The 22,782-nt window shown below is 36.5% G+C and overlaps 1 protein-coding gene across 1 annotated transcript in view; it reads left to right on the forward strand.

Annotated features, from left to right (window-relative positions):
- The first annotated feature begins 8,829 nt into the window (after positions 1–8,829).
- LOC139131512 (uncharacterized) overlaps positions 8,830–22,782 on the forward strand; it is a 57,322-nt gene continuing 43,369 nt past the window's right edge. Inside the window, 12 exon segments of the mRNA XM_070697599.1 lie at positions 8,830–9,088; positions 10,858–10,888; positions 13,778–13,894; positions 14,089–14,206; positions 14,898–14,963; positions 15,778–15,843; positions 16,455–16,596; positions 17,265–17,304; positions 17,847–17,997; positions 19,346–19,456; positions 20,174–20,220; positions 20,730–20,934. Coding sequence (XP_070553700.1) covers positions 8,839–9,088; positions 10,858–10,888; positions 13,778–13,894; positions 14,089–14,206; positions 14,898–14,963; positions 15,778–15,843; positions 16,455–16,596; positions 17,265–17,304; positions 17,847–17,997; positions 19,346–19,456; positions 20,174–20,220; positions 20,730–20,934 — 1,344 coding nt within the window. The 5' untranslated portion in view covers positions 8,830–8,838.

Genomic DNA, 22,782 nt, shown 5'->3' on the forward strand with positions numbered 1-22,782 from the left:
CCGATAGTAAAGAATAGTGAGGGGCTGGAGGATTAATCGCCAATGAATTTTTTTTCAGATCCCCCTTAATACCCTCAAAAAAAATTTGACCCACCCAGTCTATATGATCAAAATGTAACGCCCCTCCTTGTAGAGATTTTATCTTGAAGCGTCCTTCACGTGGCCAGGGCGTGTGAAGGTCATCGACTCAGATCGTACGAGAAGCAAATAAGAGATAGTGTGATAGTTTAATGGCATTTTGTAAACTTTGAAACCAGCTAAACGACCTCGAAACTATCTAAAAACCAAGTAAACCAGCATAAACTAGCATAAACCACCCATTTCAAGAAGTAAACCCCCTGAAACAAGCACAATAGGCACACAGGGCAAAATCTAGTTCCAATCTAACATAGAAACCAGGAAAAACCACCAAGCAAGATTGATCATGGCAAAAATCCTGTATGTGGCATCAACAAGTTAAGGGGCCCCACTTATCTCATTCAAATCAGATGTAGAGTACGGCGACGTCTCTGTACTTGCGCGGTTTTCTCTTGCTGTCGCCTCTCACCATAGGGAACAGATGAAAGGACTCTGGGGTGGGGGAGGAGATTTTTTGTGCAACGGTTTACCTTATTTGATTTTATTAATTTTGACTGTGATATTTCAAATAAAGAGTTCAACTCCGCACCGTCTGACAGCTTTATATATTACCGACAAGTCCTTATCTCCTCTCCAACTTGTGTATACACCACTGTAATTGCTCCGAAAACATTGCCAACTTGCTAATCCGCTGTCCGTATCAGCGGATTAAGTGATTGAGTCAACACCACAGCCGTCACACACGTAGTAAAATAAGTATTATTTTAATGCGTGTGGGACGGCTGTGGTGTTGACTCAATCACTTAATCCGCTGATACGGACAGCGGATTAGCAAGTTGGCAATGTTTTCGGAGCAATTACAGTGGCGTTTACACAAGTTGGAGAGGAGATAAGGACTTGTCGGTAATATATAAAGCTGTCAGACGGTGTGGAGTTGAAATCTTTATTTGAAATATTACAGTCAAAATTAATAAAATTACTTGTAGCAATAAAGAAAACAGTCAGACGGTGTGGAGTTGAACTCTTTATTTGAAATATCACAGTCAAAATTAATAAAATCAAATAAGGTAAACCATTGCACAAAAACCCTCCCTCCCCACCCCAGGGAACTGATTCTTTCCCCTATGCTCTCACTAGTAGTGAGAGGCGACAGCAAGAGAAAACCGCGCAAGTACAGAGACGTCGCCGTACTCTACATCTGATTTTAATCAGATTGGGGGCCCCAATTATCTCATTCAAATACAAGATGCCGTTCATGAGGGATTGGTCAGTTTCTTCAGTTTGGGGGTTTCCTGTTTCTGACTTAGAATTAGCTTTCTTCACATATTCTCATAAATATCCAGTGCCCTATAGAATGGAGAGTAGATGTTTCCCATGCTTGATTAGGCAAGTATACCAATTTTTATCAGGAAATACTGAAAAATTACTCATTTAGTAATGATAGTCAATATACTTTTGCATGCATACATCATAATCAAATGATAGAATGTTTTTTAAAATTGTGCCACTTCATAATGTTTTGTAGTCTTTCCTTCTATAATTTCTGTATCATTTCATAGCTGCATTAAATGCTTTAGTACATTTCCCAAAAATTGAGTACCCTCTCCTTCTTCCTCTCCACATTTTGAGCAACTCCCTTTTAGCTTTCATTTTTTTGAGTGGCCTCCCCCTCAGATTCGTTTGACCCCCAGGCCGTAGATAATGACGTCTCCCTCACAGCTGATGTGTCTCGCCATTGCTAATTAGTTCCATGCACAAAACAGCAAAACCATAAATACACTTGCAAAATACACAAAATACACAAAACTTAAACAACTAACATATGAAAAATATGTGGAGTAGCTTTCCCTCTATTCCATTCGGATGAATGTTTGCTGTCAGAGGAAGACATGTTGCATGAATTTTGTTTATGATAATGGGTGTGCATGCCACACAATCAGCTAGTATATTTACTGAACAAATATCAGCAAAATACGCTCTCAAGACAACGTCATATTTTTTTCAGACACTGACATTGTGTTCCAGCTTTATGAAAATCGAATACTAGTAAATTTGCCAAGTTTCTGACATGTGCTTCTCTTTCAGCTGCCTAGGATATATATTGTAATACAACAGTAGTTTGATCGAAAATGTATAAGAAAAATGTGCATTACATAACCGACAACTGCTAAATACCTGTATGTGCTGATAATCACAGTTAGAAAGATTAATGATTTGACTATGATTACATCGTGATTAGGGACTTCAACCGACCTCAAGGAACTCAAAGTTCAAGTAGAATTGGGCCCTTCAACTTAGTACCGAATGGAACAGACAATATGTCTCCATGGTACGACATCGTTCGTGTAAGCCATCTTGTTACAATGCGGCATGCTTTGTCATATCTTTTGAATTGAGAGGGCGTATTAAGCCGGCTTAAACACAAAAACAAAGACTTAATTTTGCGCGTTTGGACACAAGCGGACTCAAACTATTAATCCCTTTGTTTGCAAATCACAAATAGTGTCACAGAAACGTTTCATTTTTTTTCCTGTCTGAACGTAGTATATATTACCGACAAGTCCTTATCTCCTCTCCAACTTGTGTATACACTACTGTAATTGCTCCGAAAACATTGCCAACTTGCTAATCCGCTGTCCGTATCAGCGGATTAATTGATTAAGTCAACACCACAGCCGTCACACACGTAGTTCCTTATTTTACTGGTGTGGGACAGCTGTGGTTTTGACTCAATCAATTAATCCGCTGATATGAACAGCGGATTAGCAAGTTAGCAATGTTTTCGGAGCAATTACAGTTGATGTATACACAAGTTGAGAAGAGATAAGAACTTGTCGGTAATAAATAAATCAGTCAGACAATGTGGAGTCGAAATCTTTATTGAAATACCACAGTCAAAATTGATAAAATTACTCGTAGTAATAAAGAAAGCAGTCAGACGGTTTTGAGTTTAGCTCTTTATTCGAAATATCACAGTCTAAATTAATAAAATCAAATAAGGTAAACCGTTGCACAAAAAACCCCTCCCTCCCCGCCCAAGGGGACTGATTACTTTTTTTCCTGTGATCTGGCCGGGTCAATGGCACGCACCGGAGAACGCCCAAAATGACGACGATCATGAGAGAGTGTGCAAATTGCGAATACCTGGCTGCACTGTGCCAAATAGTGAAAAACTGAGCTGGTTGACCTACCGAAAACAAAAATTATAAAAAGTGCCAGACATATATACGTAACATAGATGCTACTTATAAGTTTTACAGAATTGACAATACTGGAAGGTTGAAATATTCCATCAAATAAAACTTTTAATCTCTAAAACTGAGGTTGTCATAGTGGCAAATTGGTAAAAAATATAAAATTCCATTTATTCACACATTTTTACCGTTCACAGTTTTAATTTTGTGTTAAAGGGACAAAGTCGGCCATTTTTCATGAATTTTGTTTGATGCAAGATACGAAGGCCACGTTCAAAAAAATGGTGAAGGGGCTGGGGGAATCGCGATTGAAATCTTTTTTTTTCAGGTCCCCCCTCAATACCCTCAAAAATTTTAAAGCCCCCCCCCCCAATTACCATATAGCCGCATATTTATAGGGAATGCACGCAGAGTAAAAATGAACATGTAATGTGTCGTTCTGCATGCAGATGTTCAACACTACCTCTTATCAGCAGGTTGTAGAGCCATATACCTAGGGCAAGTTCTTAAATTGATTCATTTTTAAATGAGTCGGGGGACTTTTTGGATTTTTCAATCTAAGCCGACATGAGTTTATCCAACTCTGGCCAGGTCAATGTCACCAGCTGAAAAGCACACAAAATGACAATCATGAGAGAGTATGAAAATTTAGTATTCCTGGTTACGTTTTACCAAATTGTGAAAAAATGAGTACAGTTGTATCACCCCAATATGTAATAATTAACCCAATATGTAATAAAACTTAACCCAATATGTAATACTAACCCAATATGTAATAAAACTTAACCCAATATGTAATACTAACCCAATATGCAATAACACTTAACCCTATATGTAATACTAACCCAATATTTAACAACACTTAACCCAATATGTAATACTAACCCAATATCAAATAAAACTTAACCCAATATGTAATACTAACCCAATATGTAATAACACTTAACCCAATATGTAATACTAACCCAATATGTAATAACACTTAACCCAATATGTAATACTAACCCAATATGTAATAAAACTTAACCCAATATGTAATACTAACCCAATATGTAATAACACTTAACCCTATATGTAATAAAAAATGAATTTGGGATATAATACTGACCAAAATAAGACTGAAATATGCATAGCAACCATGATAACGCCCCTTCACAACCTGCAGCATTTCTAAAATTTGATAATATTTCAAAGATTTTTTTGAGTTTTTTTTACCCAATATGTAATACTTACCCAATATGTAAGAACATTTCACCCAATAAGTAATAATATTTGATCCAATTTGTACTACAAAACGAACAGGTAATAAAATTCTAACCAATGTATAATCCTAGCCCAATACGTAATAACATTTAGCCCAATACGTACATTTGCATACAAAATCACTTCAACGTCCAATCCACGGGACATTTCTTCATTATCTTCAAATTAAATTCTCAACCTTCAAGTGCTTGTGACATAGCAATGGACTATGTTTTCAAAGTACATAACATTAATTAATGCAGTACTATGGAATCGATTGAGACCGTGAAGTTGATATACTGAAGATACACTGGCTGTTTTGCACCTGAGACGACTACAATAATTTTGGCTCGCGAAAGCTTACAAATTTGTCTGCAAACAATGAGTACAATACGACTAAATGAAACGTTCTGCAGAACATAGAATAACCAATGAACATAGAGTACTAGTGGCAATAATATAAATGCCAGCTTTTATATTTCCATTTTATTTGTTGAGTTTAATTTTTATATATCATTTGAAAAGCTGTAACATTTGCAACTGTTAGTTCAACTTCAAAACTTTATTGTGAACCAAGTAAACTCGGTTTCATTCCATCGATAAAAAATCCAATGGCCAGTCATCCGCCAGTCTGTGGTGTTTTACGTAAACACTTTGTCATCGTATCATGCACGGTGATCACTTCAAGTCTAATGCAATGTAGTTTTTCTTCATGAAATGTAATTAGGAAATCGTAATGTAATAAATGTAATAAAACTTCCATGCATTCTGCATGGGGACTTTATTACATACTATTGGGTTAACCCAATATGTAATAAACCTTCCATGCATTCTCTATGGGGACTTTATTACATATTGGGTTAACCCAATATGTAATAAAACTTCCATGCATTCTCTATGGGGACTTTATTACATATTGGGTTAACCCAATATGTAATAAAATTTCCATGCATTCTCTATGGGGACTTTATTACATATTGGGTTAACCCAATATGTAATAAAATTTCCATGCATTCTCTATGGGGACTTTATTACATATTGGGTTAACCCAATATATAATAAACCTTCCATGCATTCTCAATGGGGACTTTATCCTATACTTGGGTTAACCCAATATATGTAATAAAACTTCCATGCATTCTCTATGGAGACTTTATTACATATTGGGTTAACCAAATATTGGGTTAACCCAATATGTAACAATTCCAATGCATTCTCCTTAGGGGACTTTATTACATGGAAGGTTTAATACATATTTAGTTAACCAGAAATAGATCGTTAATTATATACTGACTTAACCCAAAAAATATTGTGGGGGGCACATATTTTGAGAGAATACCAAAAATATATAAATGAATATTTCTTTCTATCCCATAAAGTAAGCCCTATAATTCTTTCTATCCCATAAAGTAAGCCTTATAAACGAAAGGCCAGTATTATCATTCAATCGAAGTTGGTCACTTCAGCCTTTCAGAGCTATCATGTATAGTTTCTTCTCTTTATTAATCTGTTGAAACATTTATGTCTGGATAATATTCCCGTTTATTTGCCCATAATGTTGTGATATTACACATCATATTAATATATCGGTAGTCGCTTTCATATTTACCATAAATTGCGTTTGGTTTTATGAATGTTGACAGCCATAAGCGTTCTGCATGTAAATAAACAAGTAAAAAATTTGAACCATTGCTGTCATTTTCTGATTGTTGTAAGGTCAGGAACTAGCAATATTGGTAAAACTTTTCTTTCCATATTGCTAAATGATTATAAGAAATGTGTGTGTTTTCAGGTATTTTCCGCTGTATGAAAATTAAGGAACAATTAAAATTAAAATTTTAAATGCTCGACGACGGCTTGATTTGGGTACCTGGGCGTTTTTAGCTTTTTTGCAAGTTTACTGATCTCAATAATTGTCTCCACTTTTATCTAAAGTTTTGAAGTGTTTTGGCTACACAGGGACGTGTTGATGATTGTTAGGCATTTTTGTATTATTTTGCTTAGTATTATATTGGTAGTCAAAATATTTTCAGGTCCCCTATAGGCAGAGCAAAACTTTTAAGTGCCCCTTCACTACTCCAAAAATGTTCGAATCCCCCCTGAATTCATCCAGCCCCTCCCCCTCACCATGTTGTTTGAACGCGGCCTAAGCTTACATATATTGTTTGACATGTTGATAGATACTGAATGAATGGGTGACCATGCATATATTCGACCCCGGTTTTAGACAAATTAACCGAAACCATCGCGAAAATAAATTAATGGTCATGATCATTAATTCATTTTAGCGATAGTTTCATGTATCGTGTCTAAAACCGGGGTCGAATATATGCATGGTCACCCATTCATTCAGTATCTTTCAGCATGTCAAACAATATAAGTAGTATCTCGTATGGTGTGCGACACCGGGCAGGTAGAGGTGCAAAACATTCATTTTTATTATTATGATTTTAAAAATCCCTAATTCAAAAGTATATCAATAGTAACAATTTTTCTGATCGTTAATCCTTAAGCAAACAATATTCAAACATAAAATTTTGATTCTTTTTATGTTTACATGAGAATGGTTTTATGAACATAAAAATAAATTTTTAGATAAAAAAACATGAGATTTTAGAATACAAGCGTGGTTTTATGAACATAAACATAAAATTTTAGAACATAGACATGAAATTTTAGAAAACAAACATCAACACTTAGAACATACAATTATCATAAATTTTGCAACACTTTGCTTGCCATACTTTTCGGTATTTTTGATTTTTATTACCTCCAATCTCTTTTTTTCACATCTTATCATGATGTAATATTCAGTATTCAGCCTATCAACACAATCTACATATGAGTTATGTTGCATTTTATATACACCGGAAATGTCAATATACCACAAGACTGCTGCATATCCATGCTATGTATCAAAGCTGTGTATTTAAATCATTTCAACATGATTAAAAAAAAATAACTAAAAAAACGATGTTGATACAGAATACAATGTTTTAAAAAAATCTCAAGTTTAACAAACCTAATGATCATTCACATCTTTTTTCACATTGTAAAATGACAAATACAGGAAGCCATATAGGAATAAAGTAAACTGCCATTTTGCATTCGAGAAGATGCACTCCTTTTGCGTACCATAGTCAACACTAATTTGTGAAGACTGGTACGCCTATTATCCCTTTCGGCCATTAGGCCTATTTATTGATAACTGCGCGCCAAGTCTCCTGGTCTTTCATGTGTTGTTGTCTGGCCTGATTTTGTGTACAAGTATGTTTCACCTGTTTCTCTGTCATGAGCGTCATATGACACAAACTCTTCAACGATATCAGCGTAAGAGCTATCTCCGTAACTGTCAGGGTATGCAGTGACACTGACACTGACCGGCAGTAGCAGGGCAATAGCTGTATTAACTTTGATAATTTTGACAATATTTTTGTTCAGTTTATACAACAGCGTTCTTGTTCTACTCCCCACAGCATGTTGAACTGTCCAGATCTAGAATTCATTAACACAGCCTGTAGCCGTGTACCATGCATTTGTATCATTGACAAATGACTTTCAGTCTGGATTCTTATTCAATTACCACAAATAGTTTTTACATATACAGGCTTTGTCGACAAAATGAAGCATGCTGTAGGCAGACAGCGAGAAACTGTATTTGATACATTGTATAGTAATATTGAAACAGCAGTTACGGTTTCTGCCCCGTTTCAAGGCCTACTTGATGTTTTCCTTATGAAAATTTAATGGCATTCAAATATTTTAAGATTTTTTCCGAGGTAAAAGTCATAAAATGCGACAAAATGGGTATAGTTTTGTTAAATTATTACTAACACTAGAACCATTGGATGACATCAAAATGTTGGGAACCAAAATATTTTCATGTCCCCGCCCTATAGGCAGAGCAAGACTTTCAAGGCCCCCCCCCCCGTCTATTAGCCCAAGAATTTTCGAATCCCCTGAATTCCTCCAGCTCCCCCCACTATTTTTTGTGAATACATCCTAACTGCTCGAATCCCTTCTCCTCTCTCTGCAAAGGCCTTTTGTGCGTATGTAGGCCTACATGTATGATTTTTCACACAAATGCCTGGCATTGCCAGTGTGGTATACAGAGAGAGGTTCTGCTGGCAATATTCCAGGCACCTGTGGTTGTACAAATGATATTTTTCACTGAAATTCTGTTAAAAACAGTTTAATGTCAAACACTTTAAAAACGTCAACTTTTGAAGTTGCGCCAAGGCGGAGCAGAGATACATGACGTAATGCCGGTAATTGAGTCACGTGATTTGACAGGGTTATCCCTGCCTCGTTTCTATCTTACAAAATGGCGTCCATGCAACAGGATCGTGTTCTGAAAGGATTAGACCAGGGGATTGTTCACGACAGACTTTCAGTAAAAACTCTTCCGTGTGGAGATCGCAAATTCTATCAACTTCCGGAGAGCCATCGCAGCAATGAAAACATTCAAACTGCCAAAGAAGAGCAGAAAGACGGCGCTACACTACTGAATTACATCGAGGACAACGTGATTGGTCGAGATTCAACATTCTATGGGCCTTTCGGCAAACGCAAAGGTATGCACGCTCCTCTTTACTGAATTTGTTGCAGTTTTGACCCTCTTCAAGCTCGACCTAAACATTTTCAAGGTCAGATTTGTTGTGATATGCATGAGGGCAAAATCGAAAATTAGTGGACATCGCAAATGTTTCGTACAACTAGTAGGCCTACATGTAGTAATGACTACACAACTACAAGTACTAGTACCACAGGCGTACGGAACGTTTCGTAGATCGTCGTCGGATGGGAAGTGACTGACACTGTGAGGCCGAAGGCCGAACCTCGGTACTGTATAAGTATTACACAGTACCGAGGTTCGGCCTTCGGCCTCACAGTGTCAGTCACTTCCCATCTGACGACGATCTACGAAACATTCCGTACGGCTGTGACTAGTACTAGCTTGAAGATTGAAAGGGTAGCTGCAACATTGTAGCGCTACGGTGAGGCGGTCGGTGATTTTTGGTTTTTGCGACTTCGCTCACCAGTAGTGCTACAAATTACAATGCCGATGGCCCTGTAGAGGTGAAAATAAGCGCACCCCACTGGACCAGGCGTGTTGATGTAAAATGTTACATATTTATTGCATTTGGTCGTACTGATTTATCACTAGTGAAGACTCAATACTATACTTCACTAATCTTGTCGTTTATTGGGTTTGGAATTTGTTCGAACACATCGATCGCGTTCCATAAACATTGGGCGTGCGTTGAGCATCGGTGTTTCGGGGAGCCGCCATTACCGGAAGTTGGTAATCACATCAACACGCCTTGTCCAATGGGGTGCGCTTATTTTCACCTCTACAGGGCCATCGGCATTGTAGCACTACTAATGAGCGAAGTCGCAAAAACAAAAAATCACCGACCGCCTCACCGTAGCGCTACAATTTTGCAGCTAGGACTCAGGGCAGTTGGTCGTTTCGGCCTCTCAATTTCCGGCCCAAAGTCATTTCGACACCGCAACCCAAGATGTTTCGGCATCCCTGCTTCCGTTTCGATTTTTTTTCAAACTCCTTAGTAATTGACTGACCCGTCATATTCGTAAGCGTGACCTTTGCGTTCTGACCAGTACTTTTATGTGCATTTTTTGTGACTTTTGCCGTGCTGTTTTGGCAGTGCTTTCAAACTTTTGCCGTGTGTCGTCGGCTATTGCTATCGAAAAACTTGTGTCAGATTTGAAAACGATATGAAGCTTTTTCTTACCGCCTCTTACCATGTTCTCACAAAGATAGCATGTATGTGAATGTAGTTCACACTATACATTTTAATACTTTGATTTGTAACATTAATATTACGCCGCAGCACTAGTTCCCACAGGTAGACTTGAGCAGTGCCGAAACGTCTTGGGAGGCTGAAACGTCTTAGACCGAAATAACTTGGTACTGAAACGTCTAGAAACCAGACTCAGAAACCTAAATCTGAAAATACAATTTAAAGTTGTTTGCAAATTAGCCCAGAAAATGTAAAAAGTTGTGAATTGGAACAGGGCACAAGACCAAGGTCCCTAGAATTTAGAAAAGCTGCTTTGTTTCATATCCAACATATTCTTGGCTGCTTCTTTTTGTTTCTTTAGACTGCAAGATCCATCGCTGAAGGGCCCTCTCTATGCTCCCCCAAAGAAGAGGGGACCATAGGGAGTATCCTCGAGTGACGCATCTTTCAGTCTAATCTTTCTTTCTTCCTAGAATTCTGAAAATGATATTGCCAATAAAACAAGGCAACTTTGATACTTTGACTTTGACAACTGAACATATACTACGATTTCAAGTAAATTTCTTTTGTCTTTTCAGTTGTGTATTGTGACTATACTGCATCAGGAAGGTAAGTTCTAACGTAGAGAGGTAGGAAGAGAAGGCCTTGTCTTCCTACCTCCATGGTTCTAACGAAAACTGAAATTGGATACTAGTTCAGATACTGGATGTCTTTTGTTTAACTTCCATGAATCAGTCAAAATATTAAAAAAGACAAATCTCCCATGCACGACTCACATGCAGGGAAAGACACTAAGGGTTGTCCGATTGCCCGGGGCAAGTGAAAGTTGCGTTCGGGCAAGTGAACCTCCGATGCCACTTGCCCGACGGGACAAGTGAAAAAAATAATACCTAGAAATCGAATTCACGAGAGCGATTTTCTGGTGAGGGAACACGGACTTAAACAACAAAAAATTTTCATGTTATGTCATTGTGAACATTTCCATAAGATTTTTCATAAAATTGCATGAAGAGTTGATGAAAAGAATCATGTAATCGTTTTCAATAAAATGCAGTTCAAACAATACCACCGGTTAAATACCGTACGCTGATTTTGCATATGAAAAAGCTGTTCAGCTGGTGGAGCGTACGTTCACCAAAGTTCATTGCATTGACTGTGAGGTTACGGTGTCTCACAATATGTTGATACGGTAAAAAAAAGAAACACACAGCGGTTTTTGTGCTTTGTATGAACGTTTATGAAATATCACCACAAAAAAGGGAGTTTTACTAAAACGTACTCTTCAATGTTAACTTGAAAGTGACAGTGAGTGGCATCGTGGCAAGACCGCATGCAATGAAAGTCATGAGCAAGCTTTGGTGTCAACGGGTCCAGTCTTTGAATTTTCAATGAACACTGACTTAATTTTCAGGTCAATAAGCTAAAAGTTACTTGTCCGTGGCGACCAACCTCTCTGTTTGTGAATTTTCCCATTCTAAAATGACTGTCAAGAAGCAATTGGAGCGAGTTTGACATCGAGAAATTCATCTTTCAAGACACATAGAAAACCACCGACGCCTTAGGTTGTTGGTTTAAATTCTATTTAGTCTGCGCATGAGCATTAAAAAGACCACCTAGGTTATTAGAAAAACATAGGATACTGGTATAGTGCAATGGTAATCCAAACTTCAAAGGGCTTGTGTATGATGTCAGCGCAGTAAAAACATGACAAAGAGTACATTATTTTTCAGAAGCTTCAAAACATTCCTTTATAGCTACAGATTTTTTTCTTTCTGTATATATAAGTTAAAACTTTTAACTGCAAAAATACTTTGAAGGTACAATTAAAATGGCTGTTATTATTTGTACATTAAGACCTAAGAAAGTAAACATACAAACATATGAACTGTTAGAATTTTTTCTATGAATATGAAAGCCCCACTAGCTGTAAATCTTGAAATTTGTTGACCTAAAAAGGCTTCCTATTTTTTCTGGTTTTCTTTAAATTCTACCCATTAATAGGATATAGTCTTTTGCAGCTTTACAAAACATTCTTTAGTGAAAAATTGGACAAGTAAATTTACATTTTAACCATTATTTTGATTTCCCACCATACTACAAAGAAAACAAAACATTTTTGTCCCAGTTGAAAACATTCAACACTATGCATTACATTGGACTACTCTGTTGTTTCCGTGAATATTCAAATGCATATATGCACTGTGTACACTGTTTTTGCTATATTTGCATCGGTGCCGTTTTACGTTTGGGCACACATTATTTTTCTTGTTCAAAATTGCACCTGCAGTCTCACTGGGCAGTTAACAATAATTGTATTCCAACCCCTCAAAGAGCACATTCCCAAAATCGTGTTTAGTTCAGAAGTAAAATCACATAAAGAATGCTATATGATACTGCTAGTGTGGCTTTGATAATTAATTCAATATAAATGAGCCATCCAGCACTCTTAGAAGTGTGAGGAGAACCCTATGAGAATGTCTGACATTTTCTCATGATAACATGATAATTTTCAAAATAAAGTGAGTGAAATGAAAAACCAATGTTTTAGCTTTTTTCAAACACGTAAATTATACTGGGCAAGTGGTTTTCCAATTCGGGCAAGTGAACCGAACCTTCGACTTGCCGAAGGGCAAGTGGATAAAAAAATAAGTGTCTTTCCCTGACATGCAGGTTTCGAGTCACATGAGCTACTCTATCTGAGTTTGGCTTGGTTAATATATGTTAAACATCATGTTTATACTGACAGAATTCAAATGGATGATGCTTTCTTTTTCAAAAAGAGAGGTCCCAAATGCTTAGTCTCAAGTGCAATGTTACATGTTGGAATTATCTGTCACTCTAACATTTCATGTCTCTGGAACTTGCCCACAATGGCTTTCACACTGCCCAGATCAATGCATCAATACCTATAACTTCATGTTTTTTTTATTTTGAGGCAATGCATTTTAAGTGTGTCAAAATATCCAACTTCTATACCCATATCATATTGTTGTGGGTTGTAAAATTGAGTATGTCAAAGTCATTCACAGTACACATATCTTTTCCAGTAAACTAAACATTTGTAAAAACACATTCAGAGGCACACAAGACCTTATAAGCATCTTTTCAAGAACAGATAAAGCATTATGTGAATTTGGATAAAACATACATGCATGTTTTAAAATCAGACAAGAAAAAATAATGAAAAAAACAAAGCAAAATATTTACGAACCTGTAATATATTGACCTCATATATATCTATATATCTATATATCTATCTATCTATCTATCTATCTATCTATCTATCTATCTATATATATATATATCTATATATATATATATATATATATATATATATATATATATATATATATATATATATATATATATATTATATTCTTTCGCTGTTGATTTTGTAAAACCTTTATTGTACTTTACGATGAAGATCCCAAATGGGACACGATTTTAATAAAGGCTTGCTTTACTTTAATTTACACATACATGTATCTGTCACACCAGGTCATTGAAGTTCATTGAAGATTACATATGTGATGAAGTATTGCCACTCTATGGGAACACACACACCACGACGACAGTCACGTCATTGCAGTCAACTCTGTACAGGCATGAGTCCAGGTAATGGATGTTTTAAAGTACATTCACCTAATAATCGTTGTGTTGAGAACTCTTGTTTGGAACTTTCAAAGAAAAGAAGTGAAGGTGAATTGTTTCAGATGTATCAAATTTAGAAGCAATGCATTTAAATATTCAGGCAAAGGAACCAATGCATACATTCTTCTTCTTTTTTTTTAATTGTACAATAAAAACAGGGACATCGTGAGAAATGCAGTCAATGCCAGTGAACACGATGCCGTCGTCTTTGTTGGAAACGGATGTACCGCAGCAGTTCACAAACTCATCAATGCTCTTCATTTACAACAACCTCCGGTAGGTTCTTCCTAAGTTTTGAGAATCTTTTGGCGTCTGTGATTACCTGACGAGATCCACGTCAATGTTGAGGTGTGTAATTCCTTACAGACTTTGTCAGAGTGGAATGCCACTAGATGTACAACCATTATACCTCAATAGTGCAATGATTACATGTACTTGTTAATGCTCAAATATTTGGAAATGATAATTTTATAGGTAGAAATCAGAGGAATGGCAGTGGATAAAAGTTTCAGGAGAATGACACTATGGTAATGATATGACTACATGCAGAGTAATGGAATTTGCTGATACAAATGCCATTTCAAGATCTAACACAAATGTTGCACTGCCTTTTACTTCTGTATATTCATATTTAGAGACAAAGACAGATCTACCAGCCGTGGTATGTGTAACATGCCTTTCCGTTTCAATGGAAGAACAAAATTAATGTCCTTTCACAAGTTATTAAACAGAGCATTTTGTATGTGCTTTTCTCATGACCTTTGAACTCACTGGATGCAATATTTCTCATTGACATCCCCGTCTTTGTAGTATTTTAATGTCTTACTGAAATTTGATGCAGTTTTCCATATCAATGATGGGTTCAAAACAACTGAAGACATTGTAGGCATCGTTTAACATTAATTTATGAAACCAGTTCTAATTTCTCAATTGTTCACAATACTGCATGGATTCTTGACCCTAACAGGTTGTGTTCGTTGGTCCCTATGAACACCACTCCACTCTGTTGCCATGGAGAGAACTGGGTGCTCAGGTTAGAAACAGTTAATACTCACAGAGGTTCTTATGCCACTTAGAGTTTCATGTCAAAGATGCTAAAACAGAAAAAACAGGAAAGTTTAGTCCATCATTTTGAACTTGAACTTCTGCTGTTGGAGTGTTACTTAAAATCTACAGTATGACGTGGGAATCATAATATAACTCGGCGATATCAAGATAATCAGCTCATCTAAAAATGTAAAAGATTATCAGTAGTTGGTAGTTCGCGCCTCGAAAGTGAAAGACTTAAACTTTTGCTCAAACTTTCCTTGAGGAATCTTTTAACCACTCTCTTTCAAAATCAAGAATAAAAATCGGGGGTCACCGTTCAAATTTTGGTACTAGAGAAACAAATAACCAAAGATTTACCAATATTTGAAATTCAAAATGGCCGCCTTCCCTGTGTTAACTCTACGGAGAAAAAATAAAATTTTCGAATTTCGAAAAACTAAGACGGTGAAAAGTTTTCTTACACCAAGAGCTTTAAAATGAACCCCAACAAGCAGAAGATCAGAAAAGAATTGAAAAAGTTTGAGAGTCTGAATATGTGTCCCCGAGGCGCGCTCTTCCTTAAAAAGAATGCTAGAATTTTGTGTGCTCTGAAAAAGCCGTATAGAACAATCTCACTCTGCTCCTTGTGTATCTTGTAAGCTGCAAAATCTTTAAGATAAAAAACATGAATAAACTTATAGACTGTCGCCACACTATAAAGTTTGTCAGCATGCACTGCCATGCCAGGACAAAATTGTCACTTGTCATCTGATCATTTGCAACTGTTGGAATGTATATCGACATTTTATCATTCTCAGATCGTAAGGATCACAGAAGACGCCGATGGACTTGTAGACATCGAGAATTTACAGGATCAGTTGAAGGTAGGGCTTGGTGTTGACTTTTTCTGCTTTGAAACACTATCAGTGTTATTCAGGCATTCTTAAAAGCAGTAACTCACGGTAAATGCCAGTCGTTTATGATATTTTGTAAAACAAAAAAAGCTTGGCCAGTGCAGCAGAAGTACTTGCAATAGCAAAATGCATCAATAAAGTTAACGTCTGTGTATGGATCATCACTGGATGCAGTATTTTATTCAATGCCTTGTCCAAGTTACTGATAGTGTCAGGTTTACCTTCACAGATCAGACAGTAATACTGATACTAATTCTACCGATAGTAAACCAAACACAATGCTACACTGTACTCTGCACAATGTATACTTATTTGTTTGTTTGCTGATACTATACACTTGTTATTATGCTGATTTTTATTACTTATAAGAATGCGAATAAAAAAAGTTTATGGTAGAAAGAGAGTGAGTTTTTAATGCTTTTTTCTAAATGAAGGGTTTTGTACAGTGGTATAAAAACGTTGCAATTCATGTTTTAATAGAAGCCAAGCTCTTTTGAGACAGTTGCAAAGTTTTTTGTTCTGTTTCTGTAATTTACTTTCATTACCATTCAGTAACACTCACTTTCATTGGTTGTGTACAGCAATGGCAAGGTAGTAGCAGACAGCTGATTGGTTGCTTTGCTGCAGCGTCCAATGTGACAGGAATACTGACAGACACCAACGTGGTGACAACATGTCTACACCAGTATGGAGCTCTTGCATTCTGGGATTATGCCACTGCAGGTATGTTAAAGAGCCAGTAGCTGTAAGTTTTGATGATTTTTAACTTTTTTGTTTTGTATGTCAGTTGCAAGTTCTCGTCCTACTCCTCCAAGCATGTTGACAAAACCTACTATTCTGCTTGTCAACAGTTTCTATATGCATAAAATGCGCTGTTATTGTTTACACCTGAATTCTAGTCCAGACCAGAATTCACTTGTCAACAATAACGATGCAGTTTACACACGTACAAGCTGAGTTGACAAGCTGAATAAAGTCTACCTCAACATACATCAGGGAGTAGGATAAGAAACTGTGATTGACATTAAAAACAAAATATCGAAAAAAATCATCAACTGTCACAGCTAATGGCCCTTCAACACAGACTGGGAAATGCCGTCTTAGCTTTGTAAGAGCTGACTGATGATTCATTTTATTGCTTCAAAGAGGCCAGATTTTGTTCATTTTTTTGGCAAAACTACGCACAGATACAAGATAGCTATAATCAACAGATTTTAGAGTACAATTACAACCAAGCATTTAGGATTTCCCCAGTCCTGCTATTTGCATGTAGATACAGAAGAGAATTTTGAATGGTGAATATATTTTGTCATTGCTGTACAAATATATTAGTTGTAGGCAACAATGGTTGTTATTTCCTATAATAATCAGTATCTTTATGTTTTATTCAGGTCCATATGTTGACATTGACATGAATCCAGTTGTCACAAGGTACGCATGCTATATACTGATATCTTTAAAAATTAAAATTGTTTAATTTGTAGTGACACGTTGAAAAACTATTTTCATACAGGAAAAATCTGTCAAGTTTATGGGAAGAGGTTTTCTCTCAAATTAGATCATATTATTGAATTCATCATGAGGTAGTTTAAAATTGCCACCATTTTGTCACGTATATTGTACTGTAGACTCTCCCCAGGGCACAGCATTTGATTGAACATGTACAGTGTATAGCTTTGAGTTTTGAGTTTTGTTTTGTGCTGCCATATCAACATTACAGCGATCAATGATGACATCCTATAGTAGTTTACAAATGATCACCAATTGTTCAAAATTTAGAATACCGTATTTTATATATCCTGCCTATTCCTAGTCCTGGCAGTACTGAGGAAGAAAGGTCATTTGTCCATCGACGCCATTGCTCTTATCAAACATGAAGTTGCTACAGATGTAAAAATATTTCCTTCACATTGACTGAAAAATATTAACTTCATTTTTGGACTTGTTTCTTTTTTCCTTTTATTAATTTTCAGTGGTAATCAGTCTTTGGTTTACAAAGATGCCATTTTCATATCTCCACACAAGTTTGTTGGCGGCGTCCAGACACCAGGCATTCTGGTAGCAAAGAAGAACCTGTTCAGAAATCCTGTACCAACAGAAGGCGGTGGTGGATCAGTGTTCTTTGTAAGTGTTCATCCCTCCCTGTAGCGGACAAAGTCAGACACTGTCATATATATGCTGTTTTGGAATCTGCTGCTTTTTCACAGGAAATCCCTCAGGCTCAACTATTTTAGGTTCCAAGACAAGAAATCGACCTTTCAAAGCTAACGATTCTCTATTGGTTAATAAGCTCAGAACCCCCGTAAATTATATATTTTCCGAAAGCCTAGATATAGAGGAACATATTTGTTACCATAGTGTCACCATTGTTTACATAACTATTACATGATAGGTAATTTGCATAACCTTTCAAAAATCGGTTTTCCCTATGTTTTGTTTCAATGCTTTGAGATATATGGCTGAAATTTGTGTGAGTGCAAGCTGTCCCAGGGATCTTTAAAAGGTGTCTCAGAATTTCTTTAAACCTTCTTAAACAATTTTTATGCCAGAAAAACTTCCAGAGCAGAGAATTTAACCCTAGTTAATTTCTTTAAAATTGTGCTAAAAAAAACTAAGCAAGATTTAAAAAATCTGAGATGCACTTTAGAAGAGCGTTGTGACAGCTTGTATTGAGTAAGATATTTTGAAGTTTTGAGACAAAACATAGGGAAAACCGATTTTTGAAAGGTTATGCAAATTACCTGTCATGTGATAGTTATGTTAACAATGGTGACACTGTGGTTACCAAATTGTTCCCCTATATCTAGGCTTTCAGAAAATGTATAATTTAGGGGGGTTCTGAGCTTATTAACCACCAGAGAATTGTTAGATTAAAAAAAGTCAATTTCTTGTCTTGGAACCTTAAACCACGTCCAATGCATTTCAAATCAATGCATTTCACAGCATTGATATTGTTAATGGTGTACATTGAAGTTCAGCAGATGAGATACATAGATCAGTAGACAAGATGCATGTAAGAATCTGTAGAAAAGCCCAATTGCTATCATTCTGTTGCTATCATTCTGTTGTTTTTTAAACATTAGACATTTTGCAGAAGTCCATAGTGTTGTTTGGCGGTCAAAATAATTTTCTCCAATTCCATGGTCGGACAAAACAGCCTATCCAAATTCTCCAAGCACCAATTTGGAGACCTGTTCTTCCTGGAGCATGTCAGACAACTTTCAACCAAAATGCTTGCAGACTAGTAGTGCAAACTAGCATATTTCTCAGAGCGATGTAGACATATAACCTGTCACTTTGACTCTTGTCACGAAACCTCATTAGACATTTTGAACTCATTAGAAATCAATTTTCTGTAAGTGAATTAAGTATTTTGCTCTATCATATCAACCAACGCATTCAGTTTCTGATAAGTGCTGTACTATTTAGTGTAGTGGATTTTTCGCAAACTGCAGAGCTTTGCTTATCACAGGTTACCAGGGATACACATCGATATCTGCAGCAAATTGAGATGAGAGAGGAAGGTGGTACACCAGACATCGTTGGATCAATCAGAGCAGGACTTGTCTTCCAGCTGAAGGAGGTGAGAAGGCTTACAAGTAAAGTTTTGGAAAATGACGCCTGTAGTTGGTCTGATAAATGATATTATAGTGACAGCGCCCTCTCTGGTAGCTACTTACAATCTGCAACTCCACTGGACCAGGGACTTGTACTTCATGTGCAAAAAGCGAATGTAAATAGTATTTTTGCCAGAGGGCTAAACAGAGTAAGAAAGAAAGTGGACTTTAATGTAATTTTCTCGTGTTGAATTGTTTCTCATCATAAACTTCACAAAACTGTTCCTGAAAAATAAAATGCCAATGATAGTTGGTGACTGCTGACATAAAGATTTACACCATTTTAATAGGTCTACCATTGCTTTCAAATTCTTATCATCTTCAAGTGTTAATCCACTTTTCTGTTTCTCGTAACGTGAAAAATTTAAGGCATTCAGCATTGCAAATTCAACCAGTGATGTTAAAATCGGTGTCATCCTAGTTCCACTCCCAGCGAAGCTTCTTCTACGTTTCTTTTGCTTCTTAAAACATTGTTTTCCTTGATTATGATCGAAGGAAAGGTGACAGAAAGACTTCACCACCTTCTTTATAAAATAAATGTCTGAGCACTCTGAGAAACAGACCATGGGATGTTTTTGTCAATGGTATACATATAAGTTGATAGGCTCAGTGATATGTTGTGCGTGAGTTGTAAAACCAACCCAGATGTATGTTTCAAATTTGCCTTTCTTTTCATTGTCAAGGCTGTTGGAGCTGATGTGATAATGGCCAGAGAACATGAATTGTGCAGGTACTGTTCTTCTTGATGTAGAACTTATATTAACTATTTTTAGTTGATACTCGTAGAATGCATGCTCTCGTCACTAGGCTCACTGAACATTAACATCCAGCATACTCTGCATTCGATGAGTCCCAGCGTTCAATCCCATTCAAACATATCACATTTCGAAGCATTGCTATATTACATTTTGCTATGGCCTTGTAATTTTTGTTCAAATTCCAGTTTTTTTTTCTTATTTCTGAAGATAAACAATACAATGTATATGAACCAAACTGAAAGCTCAAAACCACATTTTATACACAGTGATAGAGTTTCTTCTCTATATTAGCAGAAAAAACAAAAGCAGTCGTCGTATCTCTGTGTCAAATACTTAATATGTTTCCTTGCAAAGAAGGGATAAAATTTTGGGTTACTGCACACAAGAAATAATTTTCAATGTTTGTTTGCTCTCTTCATTCCTCATGTAAGTTCACATGAATACCCATATTCCTCCAAATGTTATCTTGTCCCTTTTGTAGGAGAGCAACTGACGTTTGGAACACTGTACAGAATCTGATAATCCTTGGCAAGAGTGATGCACCACGTTTGCCCATATTTTCCTTTCTCATCAAACATCCTGTAACAGGACAGTTTCTACACCATAATTTTGTATGTGCTGTTTTGAATGATGTTTTCGGTGTTCAGGCCAGAGGAGGATGTGCATGTGCTGGACCATATGCACAGGTGAGTCATCCATGCCAGCCTCTTCAAAGAGCCAATAGTATTCCATCTTACAGGGCTAGTAGCCAATAGTATTCCATCTTACAGGGCCAGTAGCCAATAGTATTCCATCTTACAGGGCCAGTAGCCAATAGTATTCCATCTTACAGGGCCAGTAGCCAATAGTATTCCATCTTACAGGGCCAGTAGCCAATAGTATTCCATCTTACAGGGCCAGTAGCCAATAGTATTCCATCTTACAGGGCCAGTAGCCAATAGTATTCCATCTTACAGGGCCAGTAGCCAATAGTATTCCATCTTACAGGGCCAGTAGCCAATAGTATTCCATCTTACAGGGCCAGTTGCCAATAGTATTCCATCTTACAGGGCCAGCAGCTCTCACTTATGATGATGATTTTTTAGCTCCCATACATGCATATGTATGTATGCAAATGGGAGGTATTCTTATAAGGTGGCAAAACGGCATCTGTGTGTATGTACATGTATGTATGTATGTATGTCTGTTAGTCCGTCCAGATCAAAAACTCCTAAACCGCAACGGCTGTCGTCTTAGTATTTGGTGTACTGATGCACCTAGGGGTGGAGATGTGAATTTGTTCAAATGAACATGTCAGTGCCAAAAATATGCAAATAAAGGGAAAAAAGGAAAAAATCCTGCAAATGGCTAAAACTTAGTAAGCATTGGTCAGATTTGGTTGAAACTTAGTATGTATATTCCTTTAGGTATTCTAAATTATGTGTGCACAAATTGGGTTGATGTTCGCAGGGTATTTTTTCCCGTTTTTCGTCAAAAAATCTTGTTCTCTGAAATTGCTCGTCTGATTGCTCTTAAAGTTAATATTCATGTTCCTCAGGATGACCTCAGTCAAGTTTGTACAAATTATTATATAAATATAAATATTATCATATTTTTAATTTTGGGGCAATTTTCCCAATTTTTGGTCAAAAATGTTTTTATCCAAAAACTACTGATCTGATAGCTTTGATATTTGGCATACAGGTATCTAAGATTTATCAGATGTATTGAAGTTGGGTTGAAACTGGCAATTTTTTAACTCCGCTGTCAGCGACGCGGAGCTTATCAAATAGGTTGATTTTCCTTCGTCGTCCGTCAGCTATTGCCTTCTCCTCTGAAACCGCTAATCCGATTGCTTTGAAATTTTATATGCAGTTCACTTGGGGTGACCTCACTTAAGTTTGTTCAAATCGTGGTGAAATTTGCATATTTGTATCTTTGGGGCATTTTTTGCTGTTTTTGGTAAAAAAATCTCTGAAACGGCTCGTCCGATTGCTTTGAAATTTGATATGCAGTTTACTTCGGGTGATTTCAGTCAGATTTGTTCAAATCATGGTGAAATTTGCATATTTGTATTTTTAAGGCAATTTTTGTCGTTTATGTAAAAAAAATCTTTAAAAATCTTCTTCTTCAAAAGTACCCGTCAGATAGCTTTGATATTTGGTACTTAGGTCCCTAGGGATGATCTATTTCAGATTTGTTCAAATTGTGCAGAAATATGCAAATTTGCATTTTTAAGGCAATTTTTGCCATTTTTGGTCAAAAATGTATTTCTCAAAAAGTACTGGTCTGATAGCTTTGAAATTTGGTATACAGGTTTCTATAGATGAATTTAGTAATATATATTGAATTTCTGATGAAATCTGTAATTTTGTATTTTTGGGCCAATTTTTGCCATTTTTTGTCAAAAAATGTGTATTTCCAAAACTACTCATCTGATAGCTTTGAAATTTGGTATACAGGTTTCTATAGATGAACTAATTATATTTATTGAAATTATGATAAAAATCTGCAATTTTGTATTTTTGGGGTAATTTTTTGCCATTTTTGGTCAA

Source organism: Ptychodera flava, chromosome 4 (assembly GCF_041260155.1).
Source record: "Ptychodera flava strain L36383 chromosome 4, AS_Pfla_20210202, whole genome shotgun sequence".
Classification (NCBI taxonomy): domain Eukaryota; kingdom Metazoa; phylum Hemichordata; class Enteropneusta; family Ptychoderidae; genus Ptychodera; species Ptychodera flava.